The sequence below is a fragment of the Otolemur garnettii genome, unplaced genomic scaffold (assembly GCF_000181295.1).
Source record: "Otolemur garnettii isolate 467f Iridium unplaced genomic scaffold, OtoGar3 scaffold00012, whole genome shotgun sequence".
NCBI classification, from domain to species: domain Eukaryota; kingdom Metazoa; phylum Chordata; class Mammalia; order Primates; family Galagidae; genus Otolemur; species Otolemur garnettii.
Window position 1 is genome coordinate 3,997,487 of NW_003852407.1, and position 18,639 is coordinate 4,016,125.

At 40.5% G+C, this 18,639-nt stretch overlaps 1 protein-coding gene across 2 annotated transcripts in view; it reads left to right on the plus strand.

Moving 5' to 3' along the window:
- Positions 1 to 18,639, plus strand: part of DYM (dymeclin) — a 367,263-nt gene that overhangs the window by 300,412 nt on the left and 48,212 nt on the right. For both annotated transcript variants that reach the window (XM_003784710.2, XM_023510160.1), the window contains one exon: positions 9,568 to 9,681. In XM_003784710.2, coding sequence (XP_003784758.1) covers positions 9,568 to 9,681 — 114 coding nt within the window. The remainder of the gene's footprint in view (positions 1 to 9,567; positions 9,682 to 18,639) is intronic.

The following is an 18,639-nucleotide window of genomic DNA, read 5'->3' on the forward strand; positions in this document are numbered from 1 at the left end:
GTACAGGGCTGAGGTCTTAGAACAGCAGGTCCAGGACAACATAGAACCCTCTACTTCTGCCACCAGCCTAGCAAATACAGAATAATAAGCAAGAGCAGTCTATCACTGGGAAAGGATTGCAAGCAGGATCATTGAAAAACCTATGATACGTCAAGTCCTAACAAAGCAGAAAGTATCATTAGAGGATGGGGTGCTTTGAGGGTAGCCCTAGCAACAAAATCCTCAAACTCCGCTCACCTTCTGAATGAATTGGTTTAACGCCCAAGGCTGTTCTAAAATGAGGTGTTCTCAATTCCAGCATAAATAATGTTTACCTCAGTCTCTGTATTTATACACATGATGTCCAGTATTTAACCAAGCGTTATGATACATAAAATAGCAAAAAAAAAACCAAAAAAACAAAAACCCCAAAACACCATATTTTGAAGAAACAGCAGAAACAGACTCAGTGATGACTCAGATGTTGGCACTATCAGACCAGAATTTTAATTAGCATTAAAAAGTTTAAAAGATCTAGTGTGGAGATCAACAACCCACAGGCCAAGTCCAGGGCACAGCTTATGGACTGTACAGTCTATGAACTAAGAGGTTTTTTTGGCATTTTTAAGGGTTGATTAAAAAAAGAAAAAGAATATGTCACAGACTATATTGTGATTCACAGAGCTTAAAATATTTACTACCTGGCACTTCACAGAAAAAGGTTTTCTGATCTCTGACCTGGGGAAAAGGGTGATTACATGTATAAATGGTTGGAGAATTCCAGAGGGAGATGGGACCTTTTAAGAAACCATCAAATGAGAATGCTAGAATTAAAAACACATGGCACGACAGGTAAAGAATTATGTGACTGGCTTATTGGTGGACTTAGGTATAGCCAAGGGAAGAAAAATATGTGCTCTTCAAGATAGGTCAGTATAAATTATGTGGAAAAATGTGAAAAAATGAGAACAGAGCATCCAGGAGCTATCGGACGTCAGATGATACAACACACTTATAAATGGAGTCCCATGAAGAAGAGAGAAAGACAACAGGTCAGAAGAAATATTTGAAGAGAAATGGCTGAGAATTTTCAAAAATATGATCATCAAATCACAGATCCAGGAAGCTCAGAGAACCTCAGTTAGGATACACTCATTTTTTTAAAAGTCAGTATATTTAAACATGTGAAAACCAAAGTTAAAAAATGCAATATTGAATGCAGCCAGGGGAAAAAGAAATATTATATACAGAGGAATAAAGATAATTACAAAATCTCTTGTCAGAACCTATGCAAGTCAAATAATGAAGTGACATCTTCATAATGCTAAAATGAAAAAAAAAAGTCAACCTAGAATTTATACTTTACAAAAATGTCTTTAAAAACTGAAAACAGGCTGGGCACAGTGGCTCAGGCCTGTAATCCTAGCACTCTGGGAGGCCGAGGTGGGGGGATTCTCTGAGCTCACAGATTCGAGACCAGCCTGAACAAGAGTGAGACAACGTCTCCAGAAATAGCTGAGTGTTGTTGTGGGCGCCTGTAGTCTCAGCTACTTGTGAGGCTGAGGCAAGAGAATCGCTTAAGCCAAGAGTTTGAGGTTGCTGTGAGCGGTGACACCACAGTACTCTGCCCAAGGCAACAGAGTGAGACTCTGTCTCAAAAAAAAAAGAATAAAGACATTTTCAGACCAAAATTCAGAGAATTTATTGCTAGTATATACAAGAAGAAATGTTAAAGGAATTTAGTCAAGCAGAAGAACTTTCCTACGCAACAGAAACTTAGATCTCCAAAAAGTAACTAAGAGCTCCAGAAATGATAAAAATGAAGGTAAACAATAAAGGCTTTTTCTGCGGTTATTCCCTCTGCAAGATAATTGACTACTTAAAGAAGGGGTCAGCAAACTTTTGCTACAAATGGCAAGATAGTAAATATTTTAAGCTTTACAGACAATAAAGTCTATCAAAACTGCCCAACTCTGCTGTTGTAGTTCAACAGCAGCCAAGTGCAGTGTATAAATGACATAGCTATGTTCAAATAAAATTTTATATACGAAAACAGACAACAGGCCAGGTTAGGCCCATAGGCTAATGTTCCCAATCCCTTGTCTAAAATAAAAGTAGTTACAATGTATTGGGGGGGGTGTAATATGTTTAAAAATAAAATGTGTGTCAGCAGTGGCACAAAGGATGGGAGGGAAGAATTGGAGTTTGGTGCATGTGTGTGTTGGGAGACAGTTTCCAGAGGTCTGGTGGTCCTGACATTTTATGAACAAAGGCACTGACTGCCCTTTGCTCTAGAGTCTAGATTATCTTTAAAGGATGTTTGTGACTCCCTCTGGAGCAAAGAACCAGGCGTGCTGATTGACCATTATGAGAGATTCGGGGTCCTTAAGTTCAGAGTTCTGTTCCTATAATAGAATCTACTGCATGGCAGGTATTGTCTGGCCTTGTCACATCACCCTGAGTGAATTGAGGCCTGGGGAGCCAGTACAATAATGCACATGCTCTAATCTCTGCTGTTGCTGTAACTAATAAACAGTCCTATGTCTTTGACGCACGTATCTCTGTCTTAAACAGGATCTGTGAAGCTATGAACTGGCTAACCTATAACTCGCAAACAGGGTAGTTTCAGGCTCTTCACGGTTCTTAACAATGTGAAGTAGTACTACATGTAATATTATTTGAAGACAGACTATGATAAATTAAAGATGAATATTATAAATTCTAGGGCAGCTACTAAAAAAATAGAAATGAAAATATAACTAGTAAGCCAAAGATGGAGACAAAATAGAATCATAAATTATACTCAGTCCAAAGGCTGGCAGGAAAAGCAGAGTAAATAATAGTGGCACAAATAAAAAACAATAAGCAATATGTAAATGTAACATTGCCAATAATGAAAGTAAATGTAAATGATCCTAATGCCTCAATTAAAAGAAATTTTCAGATTGGATAAAAAGTAAGACCTAAGTATGTTATTTACAAGAAACCTACTTGAAATATAAAGACATAGGCTAAAAGTTAAAGGATGAAAGAAGTTTTACCATGCAAGCACTAATCACAAGAAAGTTTGGGTATTAATAGCAAAGTAGACTCCAGCACAAAGAGTATTACCTTAATGAAGGATACTATGTAACAGTGATGAAGAGATCAATTCACTGAGAAGACATAACCATCCTAAATGGACACACACCTAATAAAGAGCTTCAAAATACATGAAACAGAAGCTAATAGAATTGCAAGAAGAAATAGATCGATAATTGTAATTGCAGAGGTCAACACTTCTTTCTCAGTAACTGTTGCAACAAATAAATAGAAAATGAGCCATGCTATAGAATGATACAGAAACAATGATACCAACTAACTTGATTTAGTTGACATTTCTAGAAACTTTCATGCAGATGGACCGTACCTGGGGACATAAACCTCAACAAATTGAAAACACTTAAAATCATACAGAGTACATTCTTTGACCCTGATGAAATTAAACTAAAAATCACTAAGAAAGCTATCTGGAAAATCTGCAGATATTTGGAAATTAAACAATACACCCATGAGTCAAAGAGAAGGTTACTAGGGAAATAGAACAAATTTAAAGTGAGCAAAAATGAAAATATAACATACCAAAATTTGTGGGACGTAGTGAAAGCTCAGGCGGAAAGTTACAGCATTAAGCAAAGTGCCTTTGTGGTGTTATGTTACATACATATTTTTTACATATATATGATATATATATATATATATATATACACAATATGTGTACCTATATAGATTGATATAAAAAGTATGATATATATATTGGTTTTCATCCACGGTTCCTGGCTCATAGCTCCCATAGTCTTTATTATAATGTTAGGGCACTATAGGCCTCAGGAGATAGACTCTCTCCCTGTGACCTTCTATCTCTGACCTGCCCAAGGAAGGACTCCAGTCTGATTATCGTCAAAAGACCCTTACTCCAGACAGAGTCCTTTGTACCCTGGAGAAAGGAATGCTAGACAGGCAAGCCAAAAAGAATCTGAACAGGCAGGCCTTGCTGGGTTTAGATCATGCATTTTTTGTCCAGTTGCAATTCTATACAATTGTCAGTCCCACCCTGTGTAATGAAACCTCCATAAAAACCCAAGAGGTCTGGGTTCAGGAAGCTTCTGGATAGCTGAGCATGAGGAGGTTTTTGGGGAATGGCATGCCCAGGGAGGGATGGAGGGAAGCCCAGCACCCCTTCTCCCACACCTTGCCCTATGCATCTTTTCATCTGTATCCTTTGTAATTCCCATGATGATGAATCAGTAAGCGTCAGTGTCTCCCTGAGTTCTGTGAGCCACTCTAGCAAATTAATTGAAACTAAAGAGGAAGGGGATTGGTCAGAAGCTGCAGAGGCCCATTCCCGCAACTCGTGGAGAGGTGGGGGATGTCGTGGGGACTGAGCCATCACCCTGAGGAATCTGACACGGTCTCCAGGTAGTTAGCGTGGGAATCGAATTACAGGACACCCAGCTGGTGTCTGCTGCTTGGTGTGTGGGGGAAAACGACGTTGGTCACAGAAGTCCTCTTCCATATTAATTGTTGTGGAATTTAGAGGAAAGCACAATTTGAGGGAGCAGCTTTGCCCATGGTAAACACTGACAAAAGTCAGCCATTGTCATTATTAGTAGGTTTGGATCCATCCCCTCATTTACAGAGTTTCAAAGCTGCCACATTATTATTACCGCCTCCTGTAAAGTAGCAACTTTTGTCACTTTTCAAACATTATAAAGAAAGCTGGGATTTAAACCTAAGCAGTCTGACACCAGGTTAAATTCTCTAAAGGCTAAACCACCGCACGATGCTACATGTAAAAGAAATTGAGCGTCTTGTGAGCAACATTGCTAGTAAGTATCAGATGCAAGGCCCCAGTCTGTGCCTCCAGATTTTAAGTAGTCCGTAGTCCACTCTACCATGATGTCTGATCTATTTAATCACATGTTTGGTTTGTAGCTCATCTTCCTGAGTGACATTGCACCTCTCTTGAAGACAGAAAATATTATCATCTCTTTCCCTTGTAAATCCTCTGGAGAGCTGCTCTAGTGAATAAGTTGTCAATACATGTATTGATTACAACCCTAAACCTTAAAAGGAAAAACCCAAAGTCAATGAGGAAATACGTATGTATTTGACTTTCTAAAACATGTTTATCATTATCTTTAAAAAAGAAAAAACAGGCTCGGCGCCTATAGCTCAACCAGCTAAGGTGCCAGCCACGTACACCTAAGGTGGCGGGTTCGAATCCCCAGCCCAGACCTGCCAAACAACAATGACGGCTGCAACCAAAAAATAGCCAGGCGTTGTGGTGGGCGCCTGTGGTCCCAGCTACTTGGGAGGCGGGGGCAGGAGACTAGCTTGAGCCCAGGAGTTGGAGGTTGCTGTGAGCTGTAATGCCACGGCACTCTACCTAGAGGGACAGCTTGAGGCTCTGTCTCAAAAAGAAAAAGAAAAAACAGCAACATAATACTCTACTTTTACCTCTGGGAAGATTGGCTGTTAAGCAAGCAGGAATATTTCCCTGGTTCCTTTTTTATCCTCCTCTACCCCAGAAAAGCTTCTCATCTCTATAAATATGTGACCTAATGATCAGTCACTGGTTTCATGACAGGTGGTTAAATGTGATTTTGATATTACTCAAAGGGTACAGCTGATTAATCAGAACATGGCATTGGGTAATCACTGTTCAAAGCTAATAGTGTAATGAGAGGTAATGTGCTGTACTTGGATTTGATGAGTTGCAGCCAAATCTGGTGGGTGGAAAAAAGTTGTAAAACACGCACTGGAGAAGAACCTTCCTTTGAAAGGTTGCCTTTGAGTTACCCTAACAAAGCATTCATTCCCACTTTAGCTAAATGTTTTTCTTTAAATGTTTTTTGTTACTGGCTGTGTCTTATGCAGGCTTTTTTTTTTTTTAAACAGAATTTCACTTGGTCACCTTTGGTAGAGTGCCATGGCGTCTACCATGCTCATAGCAACCTCAAACTGTTCGGTTAAAGTGATCCTCTAGCCTCAGCCTTCCAAGTAGCTGGGACTACAGGCACCGGCCACAACGCCTGACTATTTTTTAGAGATAGGGTCTCGCTCTGGCTCAGGCTGGTTTCTGTGAGCTCAGGCAATCCACCCACCTCAGCCTCTCAAGTGCTGGGATTACAGGTGTGAGCCACAGCACCCGGCCTTGTGCAGACATTTTGAGATTGAAAGAAGTTCAGTTATATAAGAAGAGATGAATGAGAATATGATTTTAATGATTGCTGTGCAAGTTGATGAAAGCCACACATCAGTGATAGTCATCATCACTAAAATTACTATTGTGTGCAATTTTCTAACCTGGTCGTAGGGAATACAAATTCATATTTTTGAATGACTTGTTTTACATTCCTTGCTGGTATTGTACTTGGACTCCATCAGAAGTTTTTGGCTAAGGAACTTGTACCTTTTCCCTCACATCTTTCCTACACATAAAACTAAGCCTTTGCTCCATTTTGCTACATCAGAATTGCTGGGGATGTGAAAATGTAAGAAGAAACTGCAGAGCTGTAGTCCTGCTCCTGGCACTTGCCTGGGTAACGCAGGTCCTCCTCATCTCTCTGATCCTGTTTATTCTGTAGGACAGAGATTTTTATCAGCCTTTCGTGATTGTTGTGAGAAGTAAATAAATAGTATGTGTGGAACACAAGGTCCATAATAAACATTTAGTAAAGGTTCATTTCCTTCCTTTTTAATGTATAAGTTATACTTCCCGCTAGAAGTGGTAGTTTTATCATTTTCTAAAATAGTGGGAGTTTGAATGCAAAAACATTAGAATATCAGCTTTAAAACATACAAATGAGAGACTGCTGGAAAAAAAGAATTTACTTGGAAACTGAGCCTCCCGCCTGCTCTGCAGCTCTCCTGGTGAGAATGGAAATTCCTTGTGGCTTGGAGGCAAGCCACTGTAGGCCACCGAGTGAACAAAACAAGACTGTCGTGGCATTACTTTGTTCCTTGGTGACGTGACGTATAAGAACTCTCTTTTGTTGTTTTGTGATGTCTCTGAGTATGTGGACACAATGAGTGCATTTAACTTTGATTATAAACATTTTGTTAATCTCAATTAGCCATCTTCAGAATGGATAGATACACATACCCCGGAGGTTGCACCAATGATCAGTCTGTAGGAAAAAAATATTACAGCTTTATTTATTCATTTAAAAATGAAGTAGGCTGGGTGCATCAGCTCAGGCCTAAAATTCCAGCACTGTGGAAGGCCAAGGTGGGAGGATTGATTGAAGCCCAGAGTTTGAGACCAGTCTAGGCAGCATGGTAAGACTCTATCTCTATAAATAAAAGTTTTTTTTTAAATTAGCCAGATATGGTGGCATACGCCTGTAGTCCTAGTGGCTTGAGAGGTTGAGACAGGGATGGCTTGAGCCCAAAAGTTAGAGGTTGCAGTGAGCTGTGATCAAGCCTCTGCACTGCAGCCTGAGCAAGGAAGCCCTGTCTCTAAAGAATAAACAAATAAATAAAAATTAAGAGATTTAGTTTTACCAGTAGTCTCAGCATTCACAGCCTGCCAGAATCTACTGTCAGCTGTGGAGTCCAGCTATCCCAAGGGAAGAGACAGGTGAAGTTCTTCCACTCACAGGGTTGTCGGACATGCGCTTACTTTCTCATTCACTTTAAGTTTATTGTGGCGTATGGGTTCCTGGTTATAGCACGTCTGTTTCATTAAAACCACAAAATGTTCTGTTACCCCATAGATTGAAAAAAAGAAAAAAATCAATTTGCATACCTGCTGTGTCTAAATTTTTCTAAGAAAATTTTAATTTCAGACTCCTCAAAGAAGCTTAAAATCTGACTTAGGGCTCGTTGCCTGTGGCTCAGTGGGCTAAGATGCCAGCCACGTACACCCAAGGTGGTGGGTTCGAATCCAGCCTGGCCCGCCAAACAACAATGACGGCTGCAACCAAAAAATAACCGGGCGTTGTGGCGGGCGCCTGTGGTCCCAGCTACTTGGAAGGCTGAGGCAGGAGACTTGCTTGAGCCCAGGAGTTGGAGGTTGCTGTGAGCTGTGATGCCACTGCACTCTACCCAGGGTGACAGCTTGAGGCTCCTGTCTCAAAAAAAAAAAAAAAAATCTGACTTAGGAAAAACAAGATCCATAACCACTTATTGAAAATCCAACTTGTTGTGGACAAAATAAGTGACTTGCAAAGGAGCTAGCAGTGGCAGCAAGTAAAGAAATAATTTTCCTGGAAATAAATGATTTATCTGGACTCCGAAGCAGAATCACCGTCTATCTTCTGCCTTTGTTTTAGTCACGGCCACAGAGTTGTGCGCCACATGCTTGTTAATGGTCCCAGCTCCAGCTAATTCTCTTTCCTTTGCAGAACAAATGTATTTCAGTGGCATTTCTGTAATGTACTGTCCACTAGAACAATTTAAAGTTATTGTACTCTTAAACGATATTTAGAAGTGCAATTCTAAAAGAAAATGCATAAAAATGTTTGTGAAGAATTGTTTATAACTTCATATATTTTACCTAGAAAATAGAAAACATATGAAAGGAAATGTTAAACTTTTAAAAATCACAATGAATGTTTATATTTTTGCATGTCTGACTGTAAACACCTAGATGTTATCCTCTTAAATAAAAGGTTTACAGTCTTCTTGATTTATTATTACTATAATTTTTTAAGTGATTTGCAAAAAGAAAATGATGACATTCTGCTAGTTTTGTTGTTGTTGTTGTTGTTGTTGTTGTTGTTGTTTTGGTAGAGACAGAGTTTCACTTTATTACCCACGGTAGAGTGCCGCAGCGTCACACAGCTCCCAGCAACTCCAACTCCTGGGCTTGGGCGATTCCCTTGCCTTTGCCTCCCGAGTAGCAGGGACCACAACACCCAGCTATTTTTTTGTTGCAGTTTGGCCGGGGTCGGGTTTGAACCCGCCACCCTCAGTATATGGGGCTGGCGCCCTATCCACTGAGCCACAAGTGCCGCCCACATTCTGCTAGTTTTTAGAGACAGTGTTATGTCTTGCCTACATAGTTTAGGCTGTGGTGTAACATGGAAAAAAGTAATTATAGGTTACTGTTGATTATCCCTGGTGATCAGGGAGAAGGGTAATATGGATAAATGAAATTCATAGGTAAACCTCAAAGTATCATTTTAGCCATTAACTTCAAATTCCTTCCTATTAAGCCCCTACTCCCTTTTTTTGGAGAGAGCATCTTGGTATTAAGCCTCTGACAGGCATTAAGGCTTAGTTTTCTCCTCCTACCTTCTGCTGGGTACTGCTGAAATATAGATGAAATATAAATGCAAGGTCGAAAGCACGAGAAAGAGCAGAATTCAAAGGCTACTTAATTCACAGAATGAATTAATCAGCCCTGAATATTCAGGGGTTGACTCTGATTTGGCCACCAAACCCAAAAGAAAGGATAGTGTTTGGGAGGGCTAGTGAATTAAAAGCCAGGTCACTCTGGAATTGGAATTGTGATAGTTTGTCTACCATGTGAGAAAGGCGTCTACTGAAAAATACACCTTACACATGTACTTGTTTTAAAAATTGCACTTTACTTTACAGGTGATCACCTTCTTTAGTTCAAGATTGCTGCAGGCTGGAGCTGAGCTGTCGGTGGAACGGGTCCTGGAAATCATTAAGCAGGGTGTTGTCGCACTGCCCAAAGACAGACTAAAGGTAAGACGGCTAAAGAAACACTCGGTTGGCCCTTACGGCTGTCTCACTTACTGTCCGCGTCTGAGCAGGCTCTGTTCAAAATCGTAAACAGTCTCAGAACTGTAATGAGAAAGGTTTCTGACAGGTTTTCAAAAGAAAATAGCAAAAAAAGGACTAATACCTTCAGTCCACTGCTATTTTTTGAGGTACCACTGCATATACTCTGTGTAATTTATACGTTATTAATAAAGGGCTATGTTATTTTTTTAAGCTAGTGAGACAAATTCAGTCTTATAAGTAACATCAAGGGTTGACGGGAGGTGTGATGATGGTGATGATGACCGTGGTAACTAGTGCACAGTGATAGTGCCACGTGGGGTCGTGTGTCATCAGCTCATTTTGTCTTCACACCAGCTCTTTGAGGTAGCTGGTGTTACCATCCTAATTTTTCAGATGAGAAAGTGATGTACAGAGAGGTGAAGACATTTATCCAAAGCCATACATCTAGACAATGATGGAGCCTGGGGGATTTATATCCCATAAGTCTGGCTCCGAAGTCCATGGTCGTAATCGGCGTACTGTTTACCATGTGTTTAGGATATGGGTAGGGGAAATACTCTATTCTAAGAAGGTATTTACATTTACACAGTGGATATATTCCTAAAGTGATCTCATGATATAAAACTCATACTTCAACACTAAGTATCCCATCAGATAAGAAGTAAAGGGGATATTTGGGGAGATGAATGTACAGCATTGAGGTGTAATTTTACTTTGCTGCTACTTTTTAGTTTTTTTCCTTCATTAGCTCTGATTTTTAGAGTGCTTTCTCCTAGATTAACAGCACAGGATGTCCCAGTGGCTATTTGGCCTTCTTCACGGGGTTTTATCACGGCTCACTTCTGTTCCAATGTTACTATTTGGGAGCTGTGTTTTCAGCCCTATCACTAGAACCACTGCTTAATGAATGCTTGAGAGATATTGTTGCAGGATATAAAAATATTTTCAGTTATAATAACAGAGTTTGTGAAATAACAGCCCATTAGTCATCACAGTCACTTACAGAAGTTCCACTGTACATAAATAGCAGTGAGATTCACACAGCTCTGGGCAAAGATGGCAGGTGTTTCTGTTTATCAGCCATAGTGGCACCACCATGTGGTTGGTAATAGCAGAAAAACAGTTCACAGCTTTGACATAATTTTATTCCTGAAAGTTTTTAAATGTAAGGAATTCATATTTTTTCCATATTTACACAAAGTAAGATATTGGCCGGTTGGTTGGTTTTTATTTGGGGGGCACAATTTCCAATTTACTTCAACTATACTGTATGAACCAGTACAAAAATGCACAAAGATTAGAATGGCTGCTCCCAGGAAATGATAGATCTTGGGGTCTAAGCTAAATCAAGAAAAAGGTAGAGAATCAAGAGAAAAGGAGAACTCAAAAGGGTCAGGGAAAAGGGGATCTTGATAAGATCAAAGAACCAGCACAGTGAAAGTAATGGAGATTATCATGAGAGAGCAATGTGTTTAGATTTCAGATTTAAAAAGGAGAACAGATCATGGTGATAACTTTGGATTTTGCCGTGAGTATGGGGGACTGAAGTGGTACGGATATGAATGAAAATCACTGTAATTAAGCCAGTTAATGAACTAGGAGCTTAGAACTGGTCATTCACATAAGCATCGTAGTCATCCAGGATGATGACAGGCCATGGGGTGGAGAGAAAGACTAAGAGCCCCATGCTCCTAAATGGGACAGTGTCCTAGAAGTCAGGAAGGGGCAGCCACCAGGAGTAGAAGAGGTACCAGCCTCATAAGCACAGAGCTTTGTGCTTAAGGGTTGAGGAATAATAACCAAGAAATGGCAGTGAAAGCAAGGAGGACACCAGCTCTACCTCCAGATCCCGAAGGATATGGAATATAGAAGAATGAGCAACCTCTACTTGCAAAGGCTCCAGCGGGATCCGAGTCCTAGGGGGAGGCCAGATTTTAGTCTAAGAAGTGGTAAGGAAGGACGATCCAGTGCAAGAACTAAGAATAACCACAAAACAGAGGTGTAGAAAAGGCATGGGGGCAGGGAGAAGCAGGAGAGTGGATGGGGAGAGAAAGCACAAAGCAACATGAGGACCAAAGGATGGCCGGCTGGAATGACCAGTGGATAAGGACAGATGACACTTCAGGTTGAAGCTTTTTAACAGTGTTCCATCAGCACTGAGTGAATCTTTGTCCAGTATCTGCTCAGTGACAGCCATTGATTGCCCTACGCACCTGGGCTACACCAGCGAGCAGAGAGATCCTTCCCTCCCAGGGCTCACAGACCAGCAAGAGAAGTCAGAAGATAGACAGTAAGCCTGAAAAATAATGGAGGCTCTAGAGCACTAAGAGGTAAAAAGTGCCATGGGAAATAAAGAAAAATTAGAGCTGGTTAAGAGGTTGGGGAGAATCAGTGAGGGTAGGGTAGGAGAAAGTTGTAGAATTACAAAGGATGGTCTGGGCAACATTGAGCAAAGATAAGGAGGAGGTGAAGGAGCTTGACATGGGGATACTGGAGGAGAGCTCCGAGCGTAAAACAGCCCCTGGAAATGTCCCTGGGCAGGAGGACATCAGGCATGTTGCAAAGATAGCAAGAAGATGGACCATGGTAGGTAGAGCTGTGTGATTAAGGGGGGGAGTAGCAGGAGATGGAGAGATGATGAGGGTGGGGTGTGCCATATAGACAGTTTTGATAATGTTGACTTCTTTTCTGAGTGAAATGGGGTACCAGCGCAAGATTTAGAGGAGTGGCATGATGGGGTTTATACTGTGTTGCGACAGAATCATTCTGGCTACTGCCTTGAGAAGCTGAGGGACCAGCTAGAATACTCTGGCTTGTTACATCATTACACTGTAAAAGAATTACTAAGGGTTTCATTTTATGCCAGAGTGCAATGGGTAGAAATTGGACCAAGACAGGTATTATAATGATAATGTTCAACCTAAGGAAATGCTTCTAACTACTGAAGTTTAGCAGTCGATATGTGGCTTCATGAAATACTTCATGAACACCTCACGGGGGATGTGTTCTCGGTGGTCTGGATGGTAAATATAAGAAGAGCACTGGGGAGAAAAGGTTGTAAGAGTTCCTGCCAATAAAAAGTTAGGATGAACCCAAAGATTTCTAGTAATTCTTAACGGTCTAGAATTCTGTTAGAATTCTGTGGTGGGTCTTAATAATAGTACAGCAGTGCTCTAGTGACTCTTCCCTCCTCTTCAGAAATATTCAGAGGCCAATGCTCTGTTGCCACTAGATAAAGTTTGGAGTCTTGAGACTGGAATTGTGGGGCATTCACGGTCCAACACCAACCTGCTGCCCAGTCTGTCCTCTTCCTACTTCCTTCACTGCTCCAACCAACCAGAACCAGACCTATGCCTTTTACTTCTTCCTGTTGGATTTGCTGACACACTTCTCTCTTCTCAATATGTCATTCTCCTGCCTTTGCTTTTTGCTCACCCAAATTCTGAACATTTTTAACCACTTTTGTGAAACCTTTTAATCCTCAATCGGCACCTGCCTCTCCCACAAAATCCCTCTAGCACTTTGTGCCTCCATCTGGTGAGCCTTTGTCCTCTTCTGACTTGGGTTTAGTTATTTCAATGTTTGTCTCTCCCACTGAACTGTAACCTCCTTTAGAAGAGGTCATGTCTTACTCTCTGCATCCCCTTGATGCCTAGGTCAACGTCTTGTACGTAGCAGTTGCTCGATAAATGTAATGAGTAAATAAACGAAAAGCTCGCTTTATGCCCTCGAAAGAGGAAATGGGAACTTAGATTTTGAGAGGTTGGGAATGAAATTTTCTGTCTCTAGACCTGCTTTTCTAGCTTTTATTCTGTATCCTGTTTGGAAGTTTAATTCATACAACTGTCTATCCCTGTATGTGCCAGGCACTGTCCCAGACACTGAATACAGCAGGAGACAAAACAGACAAAACCCCCTGCCCTCTTGAGCTTAGTTTTGTGAAGAAGTAAGATAATAGGATAAATAGGTAAAATAGATGCTATTTACATATTTGTAAATAATAAGAAAGAAATAAAGGTGAGGAGGATGGCCGATGTTGGAAGGGAACTGTTTAGATAGGATGGCCGGAAGAGAACATGTTTGAGCCAGTGCTGTTTACCTTCTGGTTTTCTATATTTTATTGTTAAATAATTTTAGACTTACAGAAAAGTTGCAAAATTAGTAGAGAGTTTATTTAAACCCTTTGCCCAGCTTCCCTTAATATTGACACTCTTTCTAACTATAGCACTATTACCCAAATCTGAAAATTAGCATGACTACAATATTGTTAACTAAATCACAGACCTTAGTTGAATTTTACCAGTTTTTTTCTCCTGATGCCCTTTTTTCTGTTCCAGAATTCTATCCAGCATTTTACATTGCATTCAGTAGTATCGCCTTAGTCCCCTGTCTGTTCCTGGTCTCTTATTATCTTTTATAACCTTGACATTCCTGATTAATATAGCTTATTTGGTAGAATGTCTGTCTGTTTAAATTTTGCTTCTATTTTCTGATGATTACATTGAACTTAGGCATATTTGGCAAAAATCTCACAGAAGCGTTGTGGCCTTCTCAGTGCTTCACATCAGGAGGTGCATGATGTCAGCAGGTTTCATCACAGTGATGTCATAAGGGTGATTCAGTCAGTGGGATGTCTGCCAGGTTTCCCTAGTGAACAGTGACAGCTTTGCCTTCATAACTGATAAATATCTTGGGGACTTTGCTGGCATCCTGTTTCTCCTAACACTTCTGCCCTCTGACTTTATCAGACATTGGTAGATCTTACTACACACCATTATTACTCTGACGTTTACCTAATGATGATTTTGTATTTTATCCTATAAGTTATCATTCAACATGATCATTTATTCTGTTGCTCAAAGTACTCTCCTGTGACCACGGGACTTCTCCAGGTTCCTGTGCCATTTCTCATGCCCCATCGTGTTTGGAGTATTTCTTTACTTTCAGGCTCCACAAGATGCTGCAGACTCACCTTAGATTTTCCCTGCCTCAGCTCCAAATCAACCAATTCTCCAATTCTCCAATGCAGTGGGCCCTGCTGGGGTAGGGGGATTTTTATTTTTATTTATTTTATTTTATTTTCTGTTGCTGGTTTTTGTAGGGTTTTTTTTTTTTTTTTCATAAAATGGCATTTAGGAACCAAGACCTGGACACTAGGCTGCCAATTTCTGAGAACTTTATATACCTTTATTTACCCATCTCTTTCTTCTTCTTCTCTCTGCTGCCATACTCAGGTACTTTTTTTCTTTTTAATCAATTTTAGCTCCTTTCTTTTAGTTTATCTCTCACTTATCTTTAGACCCTTTTTTCATACTTACTCCAATTTCAGATTTTATTTTCTAATTTTCTAATTCCTTTAGGGAATATGCTTTTTTTTTTTTTTTTTTTTTTTTTTTGCAATTTTTGGCCCAGGCTGGGTTTGAACCCACCACCTCCAGTATATGGGGCTGGCACCCTACTCCTTTGAGCCACAGGCGCCACCCCCTTTAGTGAATATTCTTATCCCAAGAGATTCTCCATGGCCACAGCAGATACTGAAAATCATTCTTGTGGTTCTCTATATTTATCTTAAAGCAAATGAACTACAGTGTCCAGGCTAAATACTTGAATGTTAATTTGTTGTTAATTTACAACAATGCTCAAAAAATAAAATGCCCTTTATATTTCAGATGGTGACATATAAATGAAAATATTTAATAACTTTTTTTCAGAATCACAGCTAAATAGAGAAATTAACTGATCTGTGGGAGGTCCCATGCAAGTTAACTCTTATTTATAGCAAGATCCTATTGAGGCCAAGGTCATGAGTAAATTTCTTAAGTGGGCCAGTTAATTTTGTTCTGAAACATAGCAAGAAACTGTCCTCCTGACCTCAGCTTATCGTCTCGCTTTATGGTTGCAAAAGGATGGAAGATGGATGATTCAGTTTTAAAAAAAAAAAATTTACCCCCAGTACTGGAAAAGAAACTAAAATTACATTTACTCACAGATGGTGAGTCATCCTCGTTTGGTTTCAGTGACAACATATTATTACCACAGATGTTGCTAGGAAAAATAAAAAAAGGCTGTTTATCCTTATAATCAAGCCTTATCTCAATTATTTTAATCATCTTTTTTGGATTAAGTGTTTATAATAAAACGAATCACTTAAAACCTCTACAGTTTAATTCAGAATGCTATGGTATCTAAAGTTGATTGAAAATCCAAATTGTGCGTTGAATGATATTTGTATTATGCCACAAGACCGCACATTACAGTCTTTGGGATAGTTTACTGATACGTGCTGATAAAATAATTGTCAGTTACCTAATAATAGCTTTGTATATCACATTGGATGTTAGCTCTCTATGAAAGTGTAGAATAACGTGTACTTACTGATTGATTTGTTATTTTTTAAATATATAAATTAAACCTTAAAAATCCAGAATTTTTTCCAACTACCTGTGGGTTGTTAGGAGGATCAGAGTTACCCTTACTCCTGAGAAGTTAGCCAGCTAATGTCAGCTGATGCAGATGATGCGGAAGCTTCTAAAGTTTCCTTGCACAGTAGAACTGAAGCCAATTTTGTAGAAGTATCCTTCTAATTTTGGGCAAGTAAACATTAAGATCTGGAAGCCCATGGCATACTAATTGACTTTGAACCAAATAAAATATTTTTCAGTCAAATATTATTTGACACAGCCTTCTAAAATATTTATGTAATATCCTGTGTGGGAATATATACTCTTTGGATAAATCTGTCTATATAGTTAAACAACTTGGCTGTTCAGAGTAAATAGTATTAATGTCATTCTAAACATTCTCTTCTTACTGGTATTCCGTGAAGTCTGGGAAAAGCAATACCAGGTAATTATTTTTTCCGGACCTTCCTGCTTAAACAGAAACTTAAAGAACAGGCCCTGAAATCCTAAGTTGCTTATTTCTCCTGTAGGGTTTGGAAGGAAATAAATAAAGTTAGTCTGTCCTCCGGGAGCTGAGTTAGAAGCCACAGCTCAAAGCTCTCACTGTCTGTGTCCACAACAGGGCCTGTTCCCGGCTCCCATTTCGCTTACTATGGAGCAATTTGAATGTCGTGGTGATGGGTCAGAATTCATCCCCAAGTGCTGGGTCCTGGGTCTCATGCTGCTGCCTCACCGCCTCATGTTTTAGTGTGTGAAGTTACCAGGTTGCTTCTTTCCTTTGGTTTAGTGAACTGTCTTTGTCATTTGAGGATGAATAATTTTATCATGTCTAGTATTTGAAAATTAGAAGATAACTTCTCTTACGTAGTATAAATAAAATACTCAGTAAATCACAGGAGTTAAAAGTGATGACCAGCTTCACACTAAATGATTTTTAAAGCTTTCCTTTTGTATTCATTTCTTTTTTTTGTTTGTTTACTGGTTGTGTGTTCTTTTTTTTTTTATTATTATTGAATGGTAACTATGTACATTAATGCACTTCTAGGGTACAGTGTGGGGTTTTCACATGCAATCTGAAATACTTCCGTCAAACTGGTCAACACAGCCTTCATGTCATTTTCTCAGTTATTGTTTTAAAACGTTCACACCATTTCTTAGAATACCTTTCCCAGTTGTCTTAAGTTGCGTAAAGAGAAATACAGAAAATTGCACTAACTGAACATTCAAGAGGTTTTCCGTAGCTTCTTAATACCGACTTGCTTGAAAACTTTGCCCTTTTCCCCACTGGGGACCTCTCCCCCTTCCCACCACAGTGTCTGTCATTTTCTGTCAGTTCTGTGTCCCCAGAGCCGATTCTTGAGTCCCATGCTAGTTGCCTGCCTACTCGTGGATGGCCCCACTCCAGAGGCCCATAGGAGCGGCCTCAGCATGTCTACAGTCACACCGTGCCACCTCCCTGAACAGCCCTGCTCCTCATGTGTCTCTAGCCAGCATCCTCCCTGAAACTCAGACCTACTTCACACCTGTCATCCTCGCCCTCTGGGAGGCTGACGTGGGTAGCGTAAGCTCAGGAGTTCAAAACCAGCCTGAGCAAGAGCAAGACCTCCCCATCTCTAAAAATAGCTGGGCCTTGGGGCAGGTGCCTGTAGTCCCAGCTACTTGGGAAGCTGAGGCAAGAGGATTGCTTGAACCCAGGAGTTCGAGGTTGCTGTGAGCTGTGACGCTACAGCAGTCTAACAAAGGCAAAAAATCAGACTCTGTTTCAAAAAAAATAACTCAGAAATACTGTTGGACTCTTAAGTTTCATGAGTTCTAATTATTTCTCAAGTCATTCCTTCCCTCCACATTGCCACTCTCCCGTGTGGCTTTTCTACATTTCCTTTGCAGTCTATAACAACCTACCTGGGTTGGGTCCCCGCTTCCACATTCTTCTTCCTCCCCAGCACCCTTAGCCCTGCTGTCAGGGGCCTCTTCAGTGTACACCTGCTAGGATCCAGCACACGGGTACTGCTGCTCTGAGTGCTGGCTTAGGTTTGTCAGGTTCCTCCTGTGGATCTTGTGCCCCAGCATGTCAGACAGCGGCAGGTCTCCAGTGTGCAGGATTCTTGGGGGTCTGGCCTCTGTGCCTGCTGCCCCTCCCTTCTTCCTCCTCTCATCAGCTTCACATCTTGTCTGTCCATGAGCTGATCATGCTTTGAGGCCCAACATGGGCTCCCACCGCACATGAGGTCCACCATGCTTCACCCAGGCACACCTGGAGGTTCTTCCTCCACATTCCACGGTATCTTGCGTGTCCCTCTGTTATCACCAAAAACATGCCCCAGCACACCTAGCTCAGGTGTGGAAGAGAACTCCTTTAATACGTGTTGGGGTAAATTAACTTCTCCACTCTGCCTCTTGATTCTTATGTCTATGTTAAGGTTAGGGTGGTATATGTAGAGCATGCATGTTAGGGATAGGGTTAGGGTGGTATGTGTAGAGTGTGTGTGTTAGGGTTAGGGTGGTATATGTAGAGCAT